This window comes from Hermetia illucens, chromosome 4, assembly GCF_905115235.1.
Source record: "Hermetia illucens chromosome 4, iHerIll2.2.curated.20191125, whole genome shotgun sequence".
In the NCBI taxonomy this organism is placed as follows: Eukaryota; Metazoa; Arthropoda; class Insecta; order Diptera; family Stratiomyidae; genus Hermetia; species Hermetia illucens.
Genome location: NC_051852.1, coordinates 59,520,896 through 59,544,712, shown reverse-complemented (window position 1 = coordinate 59,544,712; position 23,817 = coordinate 59,520,896). Strand labels below are relative to the sequence as shown.

The 23,817-nt window shown below is 42.5% G+C and overlaps 1 protein-coding gene across 1 annotated transcript; it reads right to left on the bottom strand.

Annotated features, from left to right (window-relative positions):
- Nucleotides 1–1,128: 1,128 nt before the first annotated feature.
- On the bottom strand, nt 1,129–16,978 carry LOC119653944 (pickpocket protein 28-like). The gene is made up of 9 exons (XM_038059105.1): nt 16,891–16,978; nt 10,180–10,336; nt 9,899–10,099; nt 2,696–2,956; nt 2,526–2,641; nt 2,372–2,460; nt 1,673–2,264; nt 1,471–1,622; nt 1,129–1,385 (listed from the first exon to the last, which is right to left on the bottom strand). Exons 1-9 carry the CDS (start codon nt 16,976–16,978, stop codon nt 1,296–1,298), a joined length of 1,746 nt encoding a protein of 581 aa, XP_037915033.1. The 3' UTR covers nt 1,129–1,295.
- Nucleotides 16,979–23,817: the final 6,839 nt, after the last annotated feature.

Here is a 23,817-nt window from a genome sequence, read left to right as displayed (position 1 = left end):
GTAGAGGCGTTTCTTTTTACGGACCTTCATTTTAACTTTGTCATTTCAAAGCCAAATATATCTGTTGATGTACGGCTTACCTGGATTGGTGACCCCGTGTTCTTAATATGGTTTCACGAGTCTTCCAAGTTCGTAATGGCTGGTAATCGGGTAAATGCGATTACTTCTTTTTTCCTCTCACGAAATTTCCACCATTTAATACGCTGCGGGCCACTACATTCCTCAGGCTGTTTTTTCGATGATTAAGTTCGGAGAACGGCAGTCATCGGCCGATATTGAGGTGCGATGGTCTCATAGGGAACAGTTTTGCAATCAGTGACGGTGGTAAAATGTCGGCGTCTAATGAGAATATAGTCGATTTGCGTTTTACTATTCGTACCATCATATATAGGAATATGGGACAATTGTTTGATGATTCATAAGTACAAGGTCACCGTATTGAATATGTGGGCTACAAAAATAGAGAAGTTTGTAGCCATTTGTACCGCGTTCGCTTTCACTGACGCAGTTTTTGGCGCCAGAGCATCGAGTTTTTGCAGAGCACAGATATCGATGCGCCTTTTTCGAAGGGCTCTTTCGAGCTCCTCTCTCTTTTCAATTCGGGTGCCAACATTTAGCGTCCAGATACGTACTTATTGCTCCGATTGCTCGAACTAACTCACTTACGTCCTGATACCGTCCATGCGTCAAGAACCCTTGCCCATTTCTCGACAGGACTGGGGCCCGTCCTGCCGCGTCGACTGAAGTGGACGCCCTAGCATTTTTCCGATTGTTGTTACTCGATTTCTTGGTCGGCCTGCCCCAGGACCTGTCACCAAGCGAGATTGGTAATGGAATAACTCCAACTATACTCTATTTATTTCTTTCCCTGATCTCAGCATTTTATTTTTGTTTTACAGAGTACAGTAGAGAGTACTTTGCCTCAAATCCTCCTCCTTTACCCGGGCTTGGGACCAGCATACTATATTAAGAGCAGGGCGGAGTTTCTTTTTTTCTTATAGTGGAGACCTTTGAATTCAAATGAGAGAGACACTTTCGTACATAATTTTCACAAAAGAACTCCAAAGGTGGCACATTGAGGAGAGTGGCAGTAAACAAATATGCAACGTGAGAAAGAAAACATTTTAATGAATGTGATAATCAGTGTATGTATGTATATCAAATCTAATCACACATTGATAGTGAATAAACTTAGGTAAATGTAGGAATTTTTTGATTAAAATCTGGCGACACAAAGTTTTTATGCGCAACAAACTTTAAAAACTTTTTATCTTAGTCTCAATAAGCAAACGTATTTATTTTGAGAGGGTCTTGCCAAATCCAATGGTTCGTTTGTACCTCCGGGCAACATACTGTAGGTTCGCTTGGTAAGTTGGTGGTAGACCCTAAAAGAAGGACAATGTAGTACCATACTTGTAATGACGTGCAACCGATCGCGGGTTAAACTGATGAATGTACTACTTTACTCACAGTCTGCCTATTGCTTACTAATCGTTTGTATTTGACACTTGCGTTGTACCTTTGGGTGGCGAAGTAAGGACGAATCAGTATGTAATAGATAATTTCCACTATGGATAAAACGCTGAATCCAAGAAATAGACCCATCAAGCCTCCAGTGTCAGCTAAAATGAAGTAGTTTGTATTATAATTTGTATTATACTTTAAATCTTACAAAGGAATTCAGTGAATCCAACGAACTGTTGCTTGGTATGACTCCTGAAAGCTCTCTCGGTATAGTAGAAATGAACAGCCACTATATTGTCCTCGGCGTACTGCTCGGACATAGATTGGATCGGCTTATCACTGATAAGAAACTGTTTATGACTGAGGCGCGAAGAATATATGTTGGTTGAGAACCCCAGCTCAAAACAAGCTGGAATGCACTCTTCGCTGCACTGATATAATTCCTCGCTTGTTTTGTGAGTCTTGTACCGTACCGAGTCTGAACATTTCATATCGGATAGACCACAAACGTTTGCATTGGGTTCAATGTGGGGCATGTAGTATTGGACGCAATCACAACGCTCCCTGTGAAGTTTCGCCTCACATTCCATTTCACAATTACGCCTGGTATACGTGGCGTAGTAATTCAATTGGGCTTCATTTGAGAACATACACTGGCGGTACTTTCGCTCCATGTTCCGAAGTAAGTATGATGCATCTGCTATATCAGGCGTGATAGTAACCCCAACTTCGTGACCAACTTGCAATGAAATGCCATAATTTGCAATATCAGGAATTTCAGCTGGATTGTGCAGAAGAGCCTGCGGATTAGTCAAATTTCATTAGTGTGAAGAGCACAAATTGCGGAAAGGAGGATTCAGCCAATATACCAATATGAAACCTGTAATAAATTTGTGGACGTGTGTACCTTGAATCCCACCCCATTGGTTGAGGAACAGTAATACTCATCAACTTGTGCGTCTAGGACAAGACTTAATCCCATACTTTTCCCCACGCCTGAAAAATATTAGCAATGTTAATAAAATGGTAATATTAAATAGGAAGTGAATATAAAAAATAACCAGCTGCGGATCGAGGGTAGAAATTTGGAGGTAAGTTAGGCTCATAACCTTCCTCAGGAGACCAATCTACAGCAGTTATATTCGGTGGATTGAAGGCCGCAAAATGGTCAATCATGCTGAAATCAACAAATAGAAAGGTACTGTATGGATGAATAAAAATGTAAACTCACTTGGCATTTTTGTACATAAATTTGGTGTCTATTAGGTTGAAAGCACAGCAAAGGCCCTCATCCGTTACAACCGTTCGAAACAAATGTGAACAATTCATCTCATCTGATCCATAACGACACGAAACCAGCATTTTGCTACAAGGCTGGGCCACGTCTACTATAAATTTTTGGAATAAAAGCCAGTCCTTGGTGACATTCTTGCTGTTAATAGGTGGCTTTCGTCCGCACAATAGTCGCAACATTGCAAATTCAGTGGAGCCACTGAGGAAATAATACGCTTTTTTAAGTGAGAGAAAACCATGTTATCACAGAATTTCTTTAATTTTAATTAAGAAGAGAAAAGAATATGGAATGACAGCCTCCCAGTCACATAAGTACCAATGCAGGACAATACTTTAAACATGAAAGTAAGTTCATTGACTTATACAAGTAATTTAAAGTAAAAAGCATACATTATTCACTATTCAAATGAATTATCAATTAAAATTAAATCTGAAGGAAATTGAGTTTCTCACGACTTTCCCAAAAATCTGCGAAACACCATCGCATTGTTGCGGAAGCCAAGATGGGAATTTTTTCCGAAGTAATCATTAAAGTTGAAAATCGGGTGTGACTTCCGAATTTTTTCAATCAAGATCGATTGACATGAAATGTTAGATGGCTGACGTGCGGTGTGGCACCTCCCTTCGGGGTGAACATTTTTTTTTTAAATAATTACAGAAATCAACAATGTTTAGTGAAAATTGTTCATACAGGTAGTGATTTTCTAGTTATTCACGTTCAAACACGTCGTTTTATCATCGAAAAAATGCATGTTATTTAACGATTTTTTGCAAATAACTCGAAAACCATGCATTTCATATCGATATCATATTAAGGCATATTAAATAACAAAAAGAATGAATCTCGTTATTTATTGCAATATGGACTGAATTATAGTTCATAAGGCGTCAATTTTAATGCCTAAAACAAAAATATCATTTTCAGGGTCTCTACGAGACAGTAAATCGAACCCACGAAACCTGTCCCAGATATGACATCAAAATGATATTTGGGGATTTTAACAGCCAAGTAGGGACGGAGTCCATATTCAGGCGATACGTTGGCTGACATCAAAATACAAATGATAACGGACTGCGGATTATTCAATTAGCAGTGCCAAAAGAAGTGGTTGTTGGAATTACCTGCTTTGCGCGGAAAGCGGCCCACAAACAAACGTGGGCCTCTCCAGACGAGACCACTTTTAACCAAAACCACGTGTTGATCGAACGCCGCCACCTCTCAGCCTTGATGAATGTCAGAATATACAGGGGGGCCAATATAGACTCGGACCTCTATTTCGTTGGCATGGTGCTCCGAGCTCGACTTACGACACCACCTAAAATCCCCTCTGACAATTAGGTGAGAGTGAATACTGAAGCCATCCACAACACAGCCCCCCACGACATCTATAAGTGGGAAATGAATGCCACAATAACCGCAGTCAACAGAGATCTTGGAGATGAAGCATCAACAAATGATCTTTGCAATCACCTGAAGAACATTATCATAAATACGGCCACAAACATACTTGTTACGAGCCGCAAATGAAATCGGTCGGCGAGCGAAGAAGTAGAGCGATGATTGACTATTTCGACGAACTTCTGAACAACCAGCACATCGGCGAGTTAGAAGTCCCGCCAATTGAAGACGACGGAAAAATACTGCCACCACCGAGGATAGAAGAAACAATCCGTGCAATTCATCGGCTTAAAAACTATACTTCGCCAGGAGCCGATAAAATTACAGCCGCATTGGTGGAGGCAACCAATTACACCAAGCTGTTCATCAACTTGCGCTCAAGGTGTGGAACAGCGAATCGATGCCTGACGACTGTCTCATACATAAGAAGGAAGATATCACACAGTGTAGCAATTATTAGATGTATCACGTTGCTGAGTACTATATATAAGATATTCTCAGCTACCTTGCTAGGCTGGATAGCCCCATACGCTCAGAACATCATTGGCCTATATCAAAAGGCTTCACTCCAGGCAAATCAGTAACAGATCATATTTTCTCTCTGTGGCAATCGACTTTAAAGCCGCCTATGGCAGCACAGTCTCTTACCCTGGCTGCCGTGAGAGAATTCGGTATGCCGACGAAATTGATAAGACTGACTAAGTTGACGCTGACCAATGTGCCAAGCCAGATAAAAGCAGCATGATCACTTTTAAGACCATTCAACATTAGCAACGGTCTACGACAAGGGGATACCCTATCATGCGTCCTCTTTAACCTGGCCCTGGAGAAAGTGATCTGTGATGCTGGGTTAATGCGACGGGTATGATCCTCTTCAAGTCCACCCAACTACTGGCCTATGCTGACGATATCGACATCGTGGGAAGAACGACCCGAGACGTACAAATTGTCTTCATCCAGATCGAGCAGGCGGAGCGAGATCTTGGGCTGCACATCAATGAAGGCAAGACAAAACTTATGGTGGCAACGTCAGTACCAAAAATCAACCAACAACATCAAACCGAACTAGTCAAACGGGAAGAATAAAGATAGGAAACTACAACTTTGAGACCGTTGATAATTTCTTCTACCTAGGGTCGAAAATCACAACCGATAACAGTTACGATGATGAAATCCGCGCACGGTTGTTGTCAGCCAACAGATCCTATTTCAGCTCACAAAAACTGTTTCGCTCGAAACGTCTCACCATAGGTTCAACGCTCTCACTGTACAAGACAATGATCTTGCCAGTCCTCATGTATTCCTCGGAGACTTGAGTTCTTAGCAAGAAAAATTGCGAACTCTTGGTCGCGTTCGAGAGAAGAATCCTCCGAGGAATTTTAGGCCCCCTACATGAGGTTGGACGATTCCGTAGCCTACATAACGACGAAATCTATGAGCGATACCATAACCGTCAAGTTGTGGATAAAATCCGGCTCAATGGGTTACGGTGGGCGAGTCACTTAAGTCGTATGGATGAGGATGATGGAGCCCGAGAAGTCTATAAGGGCAACATCTATGGTAGAAAAAGAAGACGAGGTAGACTCTCCCTGAGATGGAGCGATGTCCTAGCAGCTTTTGGGGATATCGAATTGGTGGACCTCGGTGCAAAACCCGGATGGCTGGAGTTCCTAGCACCAGGCGGGCCTAGACCGGATACCGGTTGTTGCGCCGTTTTAAAATGGGGTATGATAGTAGTCAGTTGGAAAAATAATTTTTGATATACAAAACAAAAAAAAAAAATAAAAAGGTGTTTTTCTCTTATAAATTAAAAATAAGCGGAATCCCTTAGGAATCTGCTATATTTAAGTCCCTCGCAATAAGTTCTGAAAATTGTGCGGTTTTCGATGCTGACCATCTCTATAGAAAAACAAGTCAGCCCGTTCCGAGTGCATTGGGTGTGACAGACAGACAGCCAGACAAACAATGAATCGATTTCAATCAGATTTTGTTTGGCATACATCATTTTACTTCTTTGTCTTTAGCCTTTGTCCCGTTCAAATTGCTACATCAAAAGCCTGATCTGGATGCGATCGGAAGGGTTTTAAGCCACCGTTGTTTCGGATTTTGGACAAGTTGCTATAATGTATATGCATTTAGCATACCAGTCAATTCAGTTTTGTGTGATATTAATATTTAGTACTACAGTAAATTTATATGGAAAAGACAAACTTTAGCTACTGTAATTTTATCAGTAATAGTACGATTTTGTCCAAATTTGGATACAACATGCTTCACACCATAATTTATATTAATAACTTTAGGATAAACTTAAGGGTCAATTTTCCAAAAACAGTAATATACTATTATGACCTTTATTTGAGTAGATATCGAGACGGAAGAAAGGCAACTTTACGTTTTTTTTTCAAATTTTTCGGCTAGGTAGTTTCTGAGGATATGTCCAATTAAGAAATCATCAATTTCGCCCTCCCGCACTCCCAGCCTTTTCAACAAATGTCAATACTAAGTACCAATCGAGACCATTAATTTGATACCCAACATGACTATATTCGGGGAAAAAATTTACAGCCCCCTTTTGCACATATGAGGGCGTTTACAGTTCTCACCTTCTCACTAAATTTAGCGCAAATCGGTATAGCCGTTTCTGAGAAAAGTGCGTATGACAGACAGACAGACAGACCGACAGACGGACAGACTGACAGATATTGAATCGATTTTAATAAGGTTTCATTTTACAAACAACACCTTAAAAAGGAGTGGTGAGAGGGCGCTTCCCGGATGAACATCAACAAGGGCACGAGATAGTTTTGATACACTCGCCATTCTTCGAACTTTACTTTTCGGATCGCAGTAGAGCAATTGAACCCAGCGCACGAGTTCTTCTGGCACTAAGTGTTGTTGTAGTGCATACCAGGTGAGTTCATGTCGCATACGGTCGAATGTCTTCTCAGGATCCAAAAACTCAATGTAAAGAGGGCGATGCTTCTCATGGTGTTTCTCCATGAGTAACGGCGCAGCGTGTGTTGCGTCAGTAGTTCCGCAGTTCTTGACACACCCGGCTTGATTCACGGTTATTTGAACGATTACTTGAATAACCCGATTGAAGAATTCACTAAGCCACAGTATTTGGTTGCACCTCTTCCCTTTCTAGAGTTTAGATGCAATGTCGTCAGAACCTGTTGCTTTTTCGCACAAAACCCTCAAAAGGGAAAACAAAAATTAATGCTTATATAGAAAACCCCAACAATGGTATGGGATACTGTTAATTGAAAGCATGGCTGGCATCAAATAGTAAATACTTATTAACAACAAAAACTAGGGCTACCAAATCTGAAAATCTGAAGAAACGTACACAAAAAGGCAATTGTGTGAAACTTTTATTCATATCGTATTACGGTGACGAGATGTGGAAAATGAACGAGACCAGAGAGCAAAAATTCAATGCCTTCGAACTTCCAGTTCTCAGAATAAGGCTCTTCTGTAAGGGTGAACGATGGTGGCGAGTGAGTTGCACCTATATATCAAACGACCAACCAGAATCCCCCATTCATATTGAAATTCGAATGCTTCAGACGTCAGAAGCGCTTATTCACAGATATGGTGGAAGGGAAACGACCACCAGGAAAACACCAAAACGGATGGGAGGACTCACTAAATGTAACTTATACACTGCTTCATCATCATCATCATCATCATCAACGGCGCAACAACCGGTATCCGGTCTAGGCCTGCCTTAATAAGGAACTCCAGACATCCCGGTTTTGCGCCGAGATCCACCAATTCGATATCCCCAAAAGCTGTCTGGCGTCCTGATCCACGCCATCGCTCCATCTTAGGCAGGTTCTGCCTCGTCTTCTTTTTCTACCATAGATATTGCCCTTATAGACTTTCCGGGTGGGATCATCCTCATCCATACGGATTAAGTGACCCGCCCACCGTAACCTATTGAGCCGGATTTTATCCACAACCGGACGGTCATGGTATCGCTCATAGATTTCGTCATTGTGTAGGCTACGGAATCGTCCATCCTCATGTAGGGGGCCAAAAATTCTCCGGAGGATTCTTCTCTCGAACGCGGCCAAGAGTTGGCAATTTTTCTTGTTGTTTCCGAGGAATACATGAGGACTGGCAAGATCATAGTCTTGTACAGTAAGAGCTTTGACCCTATGGTGAGACGTTTCGAGCGGAACAGTCTTTGTAAGCTGAAATAGGCTCTGTTGGCTGACAACAACCGTGCGCGGATTTCATCATCTTAGTTGATATCGGTTGTGATTTTCGACCCTAGATAGGAGAAATTGTCAACGGTCTCAAAGTTGTATTCTTCTATCCTTATTTTTCTTCGTGTTTGTGTTTGACCAGTGCGGTTTGATGTTGATGGTTGATTCGTCTTCGGTGCTGACGCTGCCACCATATATTTTGTCTTGCCTTCATTGATGTACAGCCCAAGATCTCGCCCCAATGGCCGCCTGCTCGATCTGGATGAAGGCAGTTTGTACGTCTCGGGTGGTTCTTCTCATGATGTCGATATCGTCAGCATAGGCCAGTAGTTGGGTGGACTTGAAGAGGATCGTACCTCTTGCATTTACCTCGGCATCACGGATCACTTTCTCGAGGGCCAGGTTAAAGAGGACGCATGATAGGGCATCCCCTTGTCGTAGACCGTTGTTGATGTCGAATGGTCTTGAGGGTGATCCTGTTGCTTTTATCTGGCCTCGTACATTGGTCAGGGTCAGCCTAGTCAGTCTTATCAATTTCGTCGGGATACCGAATTCTCTCATGGCCGTGTATAGTTTTACCCTGGCTATGCTATCATAGGCGGTTTTAAAGTCGGTGAACAGATGGTGGAACTGTTGTCCATATTCCAACAGTTTTTCCATCGCTTGCCGCAGAGAGAAAATCTGATCTGTTGCTGATTTGCCTGGAGTGAAGCCTCTTTGGTATGGGCCAATGATGTTCTGAGCCTATGGGGCTATCCGACCTAGCAAGATAGTGGAGAATATCTTATATATAGGTACTCAGCAACGTGATACCTCTATAATTGCTGCACTGTGTGATATCTCCCTTTTTATGTATGAGACAGATAATGCCTCGTTGCCAATCGTCAGGCATTGATTCGCTGTCCCATACCTTGAGCACAAGTTGATGAACCACTTGGTGTACCTGGTCGCCTCCATATTTAACCAATTCGGCTGTAATTCCATCGGCTCCTGGCGACTTATGATTTTTTAGTCGATGAATTGCACCGACTGTTTCTCCTAAACTTGGTGGTGGCAGTATTTGTCCGTCGTCTTCAGTTGGCGGGACCTCCAACTCGCCGATGTTCTGGTTGTTCAGTAGTTCATCAAAGTACTCAACCCATCGCTCTAATATGCCCATTCTGTCGGAAATCAGATTTCCCTCTTTGTCTCGGCAGGATGAGCATCGAGGTGTATAAGGTTTCATCCTGCTGACTTGTTGGTAAAACTTCCGCGCCTGGTGCGGTTGCTCCCTGTATTTATACACTGCTTGGTTTTCAAAATTATTGGGATGGGGACTTCGGGAGGTCCGACATCGGACTTCATCCATAGAAGAAGAAGAAAAAAGTTTCTATGATCATTATATAAATTCGAAATTTTCGCTTCACCATTTTCAAACATAAAGTACATATGGATATCCAAATTGTTTATTTCAAACTACCCTTATGACGTCGGCTAGAACTAAAACAAGTAAGACGACTATGCTATATTTTGATTGAGTACTTACTTCTTGATGTTCTGAACTTTACCCGCCAAAGCTTGGTTCATGTTGCAAATTGTAATAGCCGGAAAAGGAATCTCATTGATGTAAGTCAAGTCAGGATTGATTCCAATGATAACAGGTGTTGCAACCCACTCCATGTATACCTCGTAAATGAAGTTGCACGAGAAGAGCACAGCAATTAGGAAGGATACGAAGAAAAATCCTCTAATAAGTATCAGAAGTGCGTTATTATGAAAATCGATTTAAGGTAGTAACAACAAAATATGGAATGATTGTATAATTACCTTTCATATAGTGATAGCCGATCGTCGCCAACAAACCTCAATCCATGCAATGAAGAATTTTTCGCAAACGCGGAAGTGTTTTCATAAAATGTTGGCTGTGCATCGTCAAAGTGTTCTTCGATGTTTCGTTTGACGACATCCGGACCACAGTTTAAGACTGGAAAAAAGTATTTTCTTGTAGGTTACATTATTCGAATGTATTTATTTTCCAAAGGCTAAGTTTGTTATTTTGGAAAAGTGCAGAAAGAATCAGATTCTTACAACAAGAACAACTACAATGTGGGAGGCACTAGTATTTATAACTCAAGATGAACTCGTTGGGGAGAGTACTGTATTGGGAATACCTTGTAAAAAGTCCGCTTGAGTTACTAAAGTTGAGTAGTATTTAACAAGTATATATTAAAATGGATACATTTTAATACATTTGCTGCATTTACTAATTCAATCTGAGCATGTTTATCTCCGAGTAATTGAAATTTCTTCTTCTCCTTCAGCCTTTTTCCCGTTCAGAAGCGGGGTCGGCTCGTTTTAGACGATTGTGCCATTTTGGTTGATCAAAAGGTTGATCTGCATGGAGCCGGGAGACTCTCATAACACAATATAGCGTATCAAACAAATGGTAATTTGCCTGGCCTTTTGGTTTTTCCCACTGATTTCGATATTCGGAACAATACTGGAAAGTGAATTCTTATTAGTTCGAATTACATGACTATGCCAACGCTTCTCGCCGTTTCGGAACGGTCGGTGCAATCATGCGGATCTTTTTTTAAGGTTTTGTGTCAACACAAAACAGCACTCCAATTTGGTATTACGTCGCGGGGCTGGATTAGAATTTATTCTGCGCTCATGTCAACATTCGTGTTCCTCTCGCGTTCATTCTTTCGGATAACTTCCTCCTGCCTAAGCTTCTTTCCGATGGCTGTAATCACTTTTTCAACTTCGGTCCATATCCCCTTGGCTTTCACCATAAGCTCCATGATATTTTCGGGTGTAAAGTGCTCCCCGGTTTTAGGTTCTAATGTAGCCCTTTGGGTTTCGAATCTGGGGCAGTGAAAAAAGACGTGTTCTGCGTCCTCTGGAATGTTTGCACACTGTGGACAATATGGCGAATCATCACGCCCAAATCGATACAGATATGCTCGATAGCCTTCGTGTCCGCTCAAGAATTGAGTTAGATCGAAACCTACTTCGCCGTGAGGTCGCTCGATCCATTTCCGGATATCCCATATGATTTTGTGAGTCCAACGGCCTTTTTCTGACTCGTCCCACTTCTCTTGCCATTCGGCGACAGTTTCAGCTCGTGCGAACTGTCGCCGACGGGCAGGAGATTCTCCGGTGAGGTACGTTCGATCGTAAAGTCGTTGTATTTCTTTCGCCAGAATCTCAATCGGGATCATTCCTGCTATCACGCAAGCTGCTTCATTAGAAATTGTTCTGTAAGCAGTATGTTCGGAGTACACTTATGCGATACGCAGTTCCAATCTTTTTCTTATTTATTATATTTTCCAGTGCATCTGCCCATACTGGGGCTGCATACAGTAGGATCGAACTGACCGCCCTTGAAATAAGGAGTCGACGGCTCAGCCTTAGGCCACCTATATTTGGTAGCATTCTCGCAACCAGCGCTTCGATGTTATATGCCTTGGTGGCTGCACCCTCCACATGCAATCTGAAATTCAACCTCTGGTCAATCATTACACCTAAGTACTTAAGTGCAGGCTTGGAATAAATTGTTTGCGTTCCAACTTTGATATTCATGGAAGTGCACTTTCTCCGCTTGGTAATAAGTACTACTTCCGTCTTATGCTCTGCGAGCTATAGACCAGCATTCTCTAACCAGGATTTAATCTCATAGACTGCTTCATTTGCATAGAGCTCGGCTTCCTCGAGAAGGCGTGCAACAACCGTCACACCAATATCGTCCGCGAAACCAATGGAGGCCACACCAGTAGGAAGGTCTAGGGTCAGTACCCCGTTATACATAATAATCCACAAGAGTGGCCCTAGGACAGACCCTTGTGGAACTCCGCATGTCGTTTGGTAGGATTTCATTCCTTCATCTGATTCGCAGCACAGAGTCCTATCGATTAGGAAGTCGGCAGCAATACGCACCAGGTACTTTGCCACGCCTAAGTTAATTAGGGACTCAAGTATCTCGCTCCATCTAGCGGAATTGAAGGCATTCTTCACATCAAGTGTAATCACTGCACAACATTTGCCCTCATCAAGTGCGGTCTTAGCTGTGTTAGCTACTAGGACAAGTGCATCCGTTGTAGACCTCCCCTTTCGAAAACCGAACTCTGAGAGGCCGCCATCCTTTTCGGCAATTCGAATTAATCGGTTATAGATTACTCGTTCGAATAGTTTGCCAGTATTATTTAGAAGGCATATCGGCCTGTAGGACGAAGCTTCACCCAAAGGTTTGTTTGGCTTGGGGACTAGAATTAATTTCTTTTTCTTCCATTGTGTAGGAAATACTCCTTCTTTAAGGCATGTGGTGAACGCCTCGGCAAACATATTTGCAGCTATTTTGACTGCTGCCTTCAGAGCTTTATTGGGGATGCTATCCAAGGCAGGTGCTTTATTTCCAGCAATTTTATCCGCAGCTTCGAGGACTTCCTTTTCGCTTATCATGGGAACTTCGGCGGTGTCTATCTCGACTGTGGGAAGGTTAGCGGTACCCACATTCTGTGGGAAAAGATCCGTTACTATTTCATCAAGCAGAGTAGGGGAGGAGATCGGTGGGGAGCGTTTGCCTTTAACTTTCGATTTTGCGGTTTTATAGGCGCCACCCCAGGGGTTCGTGTCAGCTTCATTACTCAGTCGCTTAAAGTGTTCGCTTTTACTTTTCATGATGGCCACATGTAGTTTCTTCCGAGCGTTTTTATATTCTTTATGTAATTGCTCGTATCCAGATCGGTTTCTATTTCGCTGACTGCGCCTTCTGGCCTTGAGGCAGGCCTTGCGGCATTCTCCGATTTCAGAATTTCATCAAAAGTTCGGAACTCGCTTCTGTGATACAACATACCTTGGCATGGATGCGTCACATGCTCGTCGCAACTTCTCGCCAATCTGCAAAACTTTATTTTCTGCGCTTCTTTCAAGCGCTGTATTTTGCTGCAGAACCTCTCCGAAAATCTCCTCGTCAAACTTATTAGCTGCCCACCTTTCAGCTCTCGTCCGAGACCGTTTCATTCGTTTACCATGTCTGATTTCAAAAATGATGGCCTGGTGGTCGCGATGTGTATATTCGTCACTGACATACCACTGCAGATCCTTAGCTAAAACATCGCTAACAAAAGTGACATCTATCATGGACCCCATTTCTCTCTTACGGAAAGTGTTCACGCATCCAGTGTTAGCTACTGATTTAGACGAGAAAGAGCTTCGAGTATTATTCGTCCTCTTGTGTTCGTTTCTCGGCTGCCCCATTCTTCAGCCCATGCGTTGAAATCTCCAGCCACTATCTTAGGACTATGGTTGTGTGCGTCTGTTGCTAGCCTCTCCACCAAAGAATGGAACTCCTCTGTCGTAAGGCTTGGAGCCGCATAACAACTGTAAATAGATATTTCGCATATTTTTGCTTTAGTGAAGCCATTCTCGAGGATCTTGGTGGTTCCTTCTATGGCCCGATTTCCGCATGTCCATATCGCTGCCTTTCCGCTCTTATCCGCGACTCATACTCCACTGTCTAGGTTTTTGTACTGCTCGCAGATAATAGCAACGTCGATTTTGTTTTCCAATATCGTCTGGGGGAGTAGGTCCTGAGCCGCTTGGCAATGGTTCAGGTTTAGCTGTAGGAACCTCATTTGCGCATAATGTTGATCGCCTTCCAATACACCGGACATGTGCTGCTGCCTATGACATGGGCGCTGTCAATGTCGTTTATTTGCCTGCAGAACAGACAATTGGATTTTTCTTCGCAGGCTTTTGCAATGTGGCCTTTATTTCTACATTTACGACACCGGTCGGAACTATCATGAACGCTAGTACATTTCTTCGTCACGTGCGCAAATTTCAAACACCTGAAGCATCTTTTCAGAGTTATCTGCTCTCGTAGTCGGCGGATAACCCAGCCAATCCGAACTTTACTGGCTGTGATAGCTCTTTTGGCCGCTTCAAGTGTTAGGCCTATGGACGCAGTTTGTGTGCCGCCATATGCCTTCCTCAGCCATAGAATATCTCGCTCCTGGACCGACTGTATTCCCAACTGGGATCGTAGCGCTTGAGAAAATTCTTCCTTCGTTGTGATCTCGTCCAAGTCTTTACACTCAATAACCACACGATTTTGACTGAGCTTCACTTCTGCTGCTTCACCCAGTGACGACTCGATTTTTTCTGCAAGTCGTCTGACTTGTTTTCGCCTGGTTTGAATTCCAGCAATAGGTTGCCCTTCTGTGTTCGCCTTATGCGGTTCACACTTTCACCTAGCTCCATTAACGAGGTGTCTGTTTTGATCTTGCGCAGAATATCAGCGTACGTAAGCTCACTTGTTTTTGTTATTATTAGCGGATCGGGCTTGCTTCTCTTCTGCAGCTTTTTCTTCTTTTCCACCTTAGTCCAAGTGGAACCTTGATTGGAGTTACCGTCTTTCGCCGTAGGGTCTGGTAGTCTTTCGCGAATTTGCCGTGGAGGCGTTTTCTCCATTTTGCGTTTTTGGCTACGTCGAGGAGATTCCGGTTCCCCATTAGACTCTCTCGGTCTTTTACGGAGCTCCGGAGTTTCCTTAATAGTGAAGGGGCTGCCCCTAGATGGAAGCAGCACTCTAGGCGTTGACTGCAGTGCTGCAGTTTCTCCCTGTTTCTTCCCTTCACTCTGTCTGTCTGTCTGTCTGTCTGTCGGTCACACCCATTTTTCTCGGAGACGGTTATAGGGATTGACACCAAATTTGGTAGAAAGGTGGGAACTGTAAACTCTCACGCATACAGTGAATTACATCCTTTTACGTCGAATTTAAGGGGGGGTCCCAATATATGCAAAAGGGGGGTGTAAAATTTTTTTTTTCATCAAATATAGTCATGTGGGGTGTCAAATTAAAGGTCTCGATTAGTACTTTTCAAAGCCGATCTTAGTTTTGACATTCGTTGGAAGGGTGGGGAGCGCCGGGGGTTGAAAATGATCACTTCTTTAAGGGGGCCATTCTCAGAAACTACAAAACCGAAAAATCTGAAAAAAATCAGGAGGCTGCCACTATATGGTGCCTGGGCTCCGAAATACCTTCCATGCCGATATCTGTTTAAATAAAGTTAATAATAGTATATTACTACAATTTTTCGTAATTGGTTAGAAACCCCCCCTCAAGATTATCCTAGTACCATGAAATTTTGCAGTGATATAGGCTATGATATAGAGCATGATCTTACCAAGTTTGGTGGAAATCGCACTATTACTAACAAAGTTATAATACCTCAAATTTGTTGCTTCTTTGAAAGTGAAGTGTGGATACTCTCACATAATATATGGATATATTACGTGCTACGTACTAAGAAATACACAAAACCTTTCGTACCTGAAGCGTCTAGCTTCCGGTTTCCCGACTTGTTTTGCATTTGCTCATGGTGTGCCGCGCCACTAGTCTAACGTAAAATCTTCGTATCCATTACCGAAAAGCACCATCCATTGTCTTTTATAGTCTGTCAGCACTCAGAACCAAGGAAGGTGACAGAGCGAATGACACTGCGGTAAATTTTGGTTTTGAGACGATTATTGATACGTCCATATCAAAGAACACTAGTTGTGAAACGCCATTTCATGCAAATTGTGCTGATGCGTGATACATTATCATAACGCGGTTCCTCTTTGTCTAACAGAGTCAATCCGAGATATTTATTTCGCTCAGTTCTAACCAGATCACTGTTACTGAAAGTGACATTGGCTGTCTCATTGAAATCGGTCGTCGTAAACTCTGCTTTATTTAGATTCAATCGCATGGGACGATTATACAATTTTTGAACAAGTTGTTCGCGATCAGCTTTGCTAGAAAACGCTAGGCGAACATCATCTGTATAAAGCAGTGTATGGAGTGCTTGACGTTGGATATCCCGTGTAACAGTATCCATAACGAGAACAATGAATGTCGCTTTTCTGATGAACACCGACAGAGACACCAAGCCGTTTTGATATGCCCGCCACACTTCGTATTTTACTTTTCGGATCGTGTTAACCCAGCGAATTCGATTGAAGAACATAGTGCTAGGTCACAGCTTTTGGCTTTCCAGAGCTTAAATGCGATGTTTTTAGGTGCTGTTGCTTTCCCAAACTTTATTTGTTGAATTGCTTCCTCGATTTCAGTGGCGTGCGCAGGTGGAATTAACCCATGTCTATAGTACTTTTGGAAGTGGAGGGTGAACAAATTGCTCCGATGAAATCTACTCCAGATATTCCCACCATCTATCTGTCGCAGCTCACCTATTCGTGAGTAAAATACTGTACTTGTCGTTAACGCAACAAAAGTGTTCCATATCCTGTGTACCTTGGTGTGGACTTTTGACACATTTCTTATCAGGATAGAATCGATTTGGGTTTCACTGTTCCCATTATAAAATGTTAAAAGTTGAAACAATAGTTTGATAAACCAGGTATTAACAAGTGCAAGGTAGCGAGTGTCTACAAAATCAACAAACGTCCAGGGAACAATCATCCAACAAAAATGATAGTGTCTCAAGTTCTATGTAGTGGAGCGCCATCTTAGTGAAACCGGGTGCTGCATACCATTATCACAAACAATTGGCATAACAAAATCAGTTACCATATCAGGATAACGCTCCTGATCGACGGGAACCGGTCTTGCCAGCTTCATCTTGAAACAAGTCTGAAAACCGACAGCTGTTACTTCACGTTTGTGTTCATCTTATGTGAGAAACTTTCTATGGACATTTTTCTATTCATGTATTGCTAAAAACCCAAAATATTCTTTCAAATTACAAGATATGTATATGTACATATTACAGACGAAGATATTAAGGCCGAAACACAATTTCGTTGCGTCCGGTACGTGGACGAGAGAAGCTGCGGCCGGCACGTACCTTCAAGGTACAATGAAGATTTAAGGTCGGCAAAGAACGCTCCATGTTGGCAAGGTTCGGTCTGATGACAGATTACAGTCGTAATTGGCTGTTACATTTGAATGGGATTAATTAGCACGAATTCGTTTAGCAATTCATGAAGAATTTACTTTTTCTAGGCGTTTTAAGGTTTTGTGTGAAACAAAACCTTAATAGTTGGTGAGAATGTATGGTCTGTGGGCTCCCTATACATGCGAAGGGAAAGTGCAACCTTTTTTTAAGGTTTTGTGTGAAACAAAACCTTATTATAATAGAATCGAGACGGTGTCTGTCTGTCCGTATGTCTGTCTGTCACACCTGATTTATTCGGAAACAGCTGGACCGATTGTCACGAAAATTGGTGAGAGTATGTAATCTGGTATTGCCTTTATATGCAGTAAGTGGCGCTATATTGTGTTAAGTTTAAGGGGACTCCCCATACATGTGAATGGAGGGTGCAAGTTTTTTTTTCACAGAATGTAGCCATTTGGGGTATCAAATGAAAGCTCTCAGCTAGTACTTTCTGAAACTGGTACCATATTTGATATTGGATGAAACATAAGGGAGTGACGGTTCGAAATATGACCCCCAAAAAGTGGAACAGGTCTCGTTCTCAGAACCTATCCAGTCGAAAAATCTGAAAAAAATCACGGTGGTGCATCTCTATGAAATCTAGGCCTCAAAATATATCCGGTTCCAATATCTGCACAAATAAAGTAAATAATAGTATATTATGTTTATCCCAGAAGTACAAATTTGGCATGTGCGCATAATGCACAGTTTGGTTTGAAGAAAATCCAACAATTACTGACAAAGTTATAGGGGGTAAAACTTTACAATTTTTTGTGAATTTCGTGCACTCGACAGCCAGCATGACGTCATCATCACATATCAATTCGTCAATACCACAACGAAATGAGTTCTTATGAATTGGGTCGCAGAGAATTATTTTGTTTCAGTTTTTTTAGTTATTTGTCAACCTGACATGTGTGTATGTAGGTATATAATATATGTGTGCTAATGAACTTTGCGGGTAGTGCCTAATTCAAATTGATATAAGAAGTAAATCGGAAATATGGGTACGATCAATTTATATACGTGCATATATGTGTACAGTATTCGGAAGTAGGCAGCTTGTTTAGGGTGAGCATAGTATCTATGGCTATAATATGTACGTATGTCTCGTAGTTTGGAAAAATATGACGGATTATGTTGGATTTATAGCTATATATGGATAGAGAAATGATGAGAACTCACTTGCTAGGGTTGACTTGAGCATCAGTCAATGGAAAATGACCAAAAACCGAATGGAAGCAATGACGGCTTAATACGCTGGTTAGTGAATTGAGAGCTTCTCGACTCTATCCAAGTCAGGCCTTTGACCGGGGAAAATGGCGTAATCGTTAAAGATGAGCCGATCTTACTTCTAACGAGACAAAAGAAGAACATAAAATTGAGCCAAATTGAATTTGAAGTTATGAAGAAGTTCCACATATAAGAAGTACATAAAAGCTTTCACATCTCAATTGTTTAGCTTCCTATTTATCAACTTGTTTTTATAAGTAGGAGTATGAAGAGACCTACCGCGAAAAGTTTGTTTGAACGCTAACTCTCATCAAGGACAACTTAACCTTTAGTACAAAGTTAATCAACTCCGGGTTTGGGGTCAACTAGTTATTAATTTTCCATCGATATAAATGCATTATCTACATATGTACCTCCAAATTTTATTTTAAGTTTACTTTATGTTGAATTTTCCCTACCATCTCGGTCTTCCCTACATTTTGGCCTTTGGACTGCCATTCGGCAAAATTCGATTTAATTTTTTACTCATTAAAGTACCCTTCAAAAATTCTAAATAAAGTTCAAAGGAAGAGGAAGGGTAGCCTACAATATTTACGTTTCTCACTGCAAGTGGGTGTGGTTTCCTTACGAGTTGTCGCCTGATGGTTCATAATGGTGGCTACGGGGCACTCCTAGAAACACTCAACTTATAGTATTAAGTCACTATACCACAACGTTCAGTATTGCGACCAGCTACCTTCCACACACAGTGAACTGTTAAACTGACCTGGATTCAACCAAACATCATAACCTTTCTATGATATTTCGAAACCCATCGCAGGTTGAATTATAATCAATCAAAGTAAAATCAGAAAATTAATTTACATATTATCTGTTTGGGCTATCGACGACATTCAACTTTCTTCTACATGACGTCGGTATTCCTTTTTGTATAGTCTCAATTATTATAAGTGCAACAGTGATTAAAATGGAGAATACAATGAACACCTGGCTTTTTACAAATTATGTTTTTGTACCTATTCTTTTATTGACCAAACTTGTGAGGTAGCCATCGAAGGACTTATGGAAGTTAAAACTGAGAATTACCAAGAAGGAGATTATAGATAAAATATAAAATATCCCATCCTTATACGTATATATATGTAGTTCAAAAAGCCCACGGACCCTCTTCCCGCCCAACCGGACTGAGGAGCGACCAACCTAAGGATGGGCTAAAGGCAACATCTAAAGGCCCGCATCACAGCGATGATGCGTTTTAACGCAAAGTGTGTGCGACCATGCGAAAATGTATTACTACATTCCGATTGTCGCAAACACTTCAGCCAATGACGCGGAGGTTCTACACTACAGAGACATGGATCTTATATCGAAGACAGTGCGGATCAAGACTGAAACCCATCAGGTCAGATTGTTACCGGACAGGACTCTTCGGACTATAGCACAGGTTGCAAGGATAACCGCTTTTTGCATCTCCATGTATAGTCCAGCCCTAAGATCGAGCGTTTTCCAGCGCTTTATGTAAGTTCTGCGGGACTAATCCCGTCGCTGAAATCACTACTTGCGACTACTTCGATCTTTTGTAGTCTCCAAGTCTGCTTCATATCGTTTGCCAAGGGGTCGTAGTTCCGGATTTTTTCGTACTGGTTTTCAACAGTGTTCCGGTCCAACGGTACGGCTACATCGATTATAAAGCACGCTCGTTCTTCCTTCAGAAGCAGAACTAGATCGGGTCTGTTATGATTAACACTGTGGTCGGTAGCAATAGTGTGATCCCACAGTAGTTTGACCCGATCATTTTCCAAGATTCTCTGCGGAGTATACTAATAGTAAGGATGGTAGGTTGCCACTAAGTTATACTTCAACGCAAGGTTTTGATGGATAATCTTGCAGACGGAGTTATGACGATTGGTGTACTCGGTACTGCTCAACATCCTGCACGCAGATGTTATACGCTGGATGGTCTCCTCTTCACAGTTGCATAACCTACAACTGGAGTTGGTGATTGAGGAGTCGTGAAGAATGTACCGTTTATAATTTTTTGTTGGGAGTGAAGCATCCTGAATTGAAGTTAGGAATGCTTCGGTCTCATAGAAAAGTACACCATTAGTCAACCATTTGTTGGAGGCTTCGATGTCAATGCCTGACAACAACAAATTTTTGATATGACCTTCGTGAATGGGTTTCTCTTTCCACATGTCGACCTTCTGTTGGACTGAAGTAACATTCGACATGGGATCCCATTCTCTGCTTCTCAAGTTCAAAGGAGATAATTTATTATCTGCCATGACGGTAGCCTGATGTATTTGGCCAGAGGATTGTTTCTCATAGAAAAACTCACGAAGAGAATGCACTTGATTGTAGTGCAACGTTTTTAAATCAAGTACCCCCCTTCCTCCCTGATGACGTGGGATAGTGATCCTCAATTTTTCGGCAGCTCTATTGTGCATGTTGTTGTTTGCAAGAACTACCCTTACCCGTCTATTGACAGATTCCAAATCAGTATTACTCCACTGTATCACACCGAAAGTGTATAGAAGGACGGGAATGGCGAAGGTGTTGATTGCCATGATTTTATTTTTCCCGTACAGCTCAGTTTTAAGGACAAGATCCACACGCCGTTCAAATTCCCCCAGCAACTTGGATTGGACTATTGCCACAGCAGGTGTTGTTGCTTGCAATATGCCGAGGTATTTGTAGACGTCGTCCGAATCCATACCCTCAATTCGGATGTTATTTTGGCTGTATCCTTCGTTATCAGTGTGTTTTCCCCGAACAATTGTTTTTATGCGGCATTTTTCCAAACCCAACTGCATGCCGATATCCCTGCTGAACTGGATGGTGATGTCCAGCAAGGAGCGAAGTTGGTTTTCATCTTTGGCATACAATTTGATGTCGTCAATGTACATCAAATGACTTAATGTACATTTTGACAATATGCCATGCTTGACTTGGAACCCGTATTTGCTTTCATGCAAAAGATGGGATAGTGGATTCAAAGCCAAACAAAACCACAGTGGACTTAGACAGTCGCCTTGGAAAATGCCATGCCTGATTGGTATCTCTCCTGATGTTTGTGAGGATACCGACAGCTTCGTGCTCCAATTCTTCATTACTGTTCTCAGAAGAAGAATGACGTTCGGGTTGATTTTATACAAACGTAACACTTGTAGTAACCACGAATGTGATATGGAGTCAAAGGCTGATTTATAATCGATGTAGGCTGTCGAGATATATCGTTTCTGATGGACAGCCTGCTTTACAGCTATCGTATCGATTATAAGCTGTTCTTTGCAGCCTCGGGAGCCTTTTGCGCAGCCTTTTTGCTCCTCAGCTATCAATTTATGAACATCAAGATGTTTTGAGATGTTCGCGCACAGAACTGAAGTGAAAACCTTGTAGATGGTAGGAAGACAAGTAATTGGTCGACATTTTGAAGGGCAAGAGGCACCCTGTTCCTTGGGGATGAGGAAAGTTATCCCCTTGGTGAAAGATGGTGGAACTAAATCAGGATCGGCAATCATCTGATTAAATTGATTTGCCAATATCCTGTGAGTGCTCTTGAACCGCTTCAGCCAGAAGTTGTGAATCTTGTCAACTCCTGGCGCTTTCCAGTTACCTGCCTTTTAAAGGGCTGCTTCAACGTCGACTTCAGTTACGTCAGGCATGGTCATTTCGGGGAGGGCCTCGCATGAACGCATAAGGTGTGGGAGCCACGCTGCTTCTAAATTGCAACGGCTGGATTCGCTCCAAACACTTCTCCAGAAGTCTTCTGCCTGATCCAGATCGAGGTTACTTTCCCTATCTGAGTTGGTGAGATTTTTGTAGAATCCCCGTTGGTTCTGGAAGAACAAGGTGTTGTCTGTCCTTCGCTGAAAGCTTTTCTGATACCTACGGATGCGATTGGAGCATACCGCAAGTTTCTGCTTCAGCACTTCGAGGATTTCTTCGATTGGCATATCATTGGACAGATGGTAGTTTCCAATGATGTTCGCAACGCATCTGTGCACTCTTGGTGATGGATTTCGAAGGAGTGCTTGCGTGACACGACCAATCTCCTTTCTCAACTTTTCGACTCTTTTGTTGAGTCGAAACACCCAGAACGGTAAAGCCCTTCTGCGCATACCTCTGTTATTCGCTCTAAGATGTTGATTATGGAGACGAATAACAGTGGCAGCTGCAACGTAGATCAGGCTGTGAACCTCTGTAGCAGTAATCTCGATCAGCCATTCTGTCAACGGTAGCAATGATGTTAGTAGTTGCCCAAGTAAACTTCAGTTTTGGGATCTTTGGCCTAGCGTCTGGGAGAATCTCAGCATACTCTGTGAATGCGACCTGGAATGCGGTCACAGCCTCAGTTATAAATTGGGTCGACATCCCCAGTTACTAAGCTTCTCCTAACTACTGGATTCATGGAGTGCCTTACAGGTGGAGTACTTGTGTTACTCCGTTGACTAGTCCGGTAATTTGATGACTCCAGCCCGAGTTCAAGTGAAACCTCTTGGAAGATTTGTTGCCTAGTTGGTAAGGCAACTCGGTTGTTATTCACTATTACCCGGTACTGGTTGACGACGTTCTGTTCCGGAACATAACTTAGCTCCGGAAATTGGGTTATGAACGCGTCATAGAGTCGATGTCTATACCCTGATGGATTCCGTTCCAAATCCGTGACACAGTAATAGGCGCGGACGATAAATTCGTTAAGTTGGTTCGTCCAAACCATACGACGCCTAGGTCTCCCGTCCCTGGTGGTTGACGGCATAACCGCCAAAACATCCAAGGGCGAAGAGCCGCTCTGATGTTGCTGAACGACCCTTAACCGTGTTGGGTACTGTCTTCGTGTCCCTGGGGCCCCATCAAAAAAATTTGAATTATTTTCCCCAATTTTGTTCCCACGAGTATTGGGGAGGCAGTCAACCCTGCAACAGAGCCCCAATGTTGCAATGCCCCATGGTTACCTCCAAAGGTAGGGAAGGTATTTGGAGGGGAGCCGCTGAAATACAGTGTAACGTCACTGCAATTCATCCGATAGGCGCGTCGATCCCTTCACCCCGGATTACGGATTTGTTAAGGAGGTTTACTCCCCCTGAAAGGGAAGAATCGGTAAGGGAGGACGAACACAAAGGGAACGTTCTGCTTGTCCGCGGCTACTTATTTACAAGATTAACTTGCGATATTCGTAGCTGACCCGGTGGGTCATGTCATTATCCGCAATCCATGACACGCGCTTGGTCGCATGCAGCTCTGCGTGCGCAACTCAGGTGAGGATAAACCTGGGCCAGGTTTTTTTTTG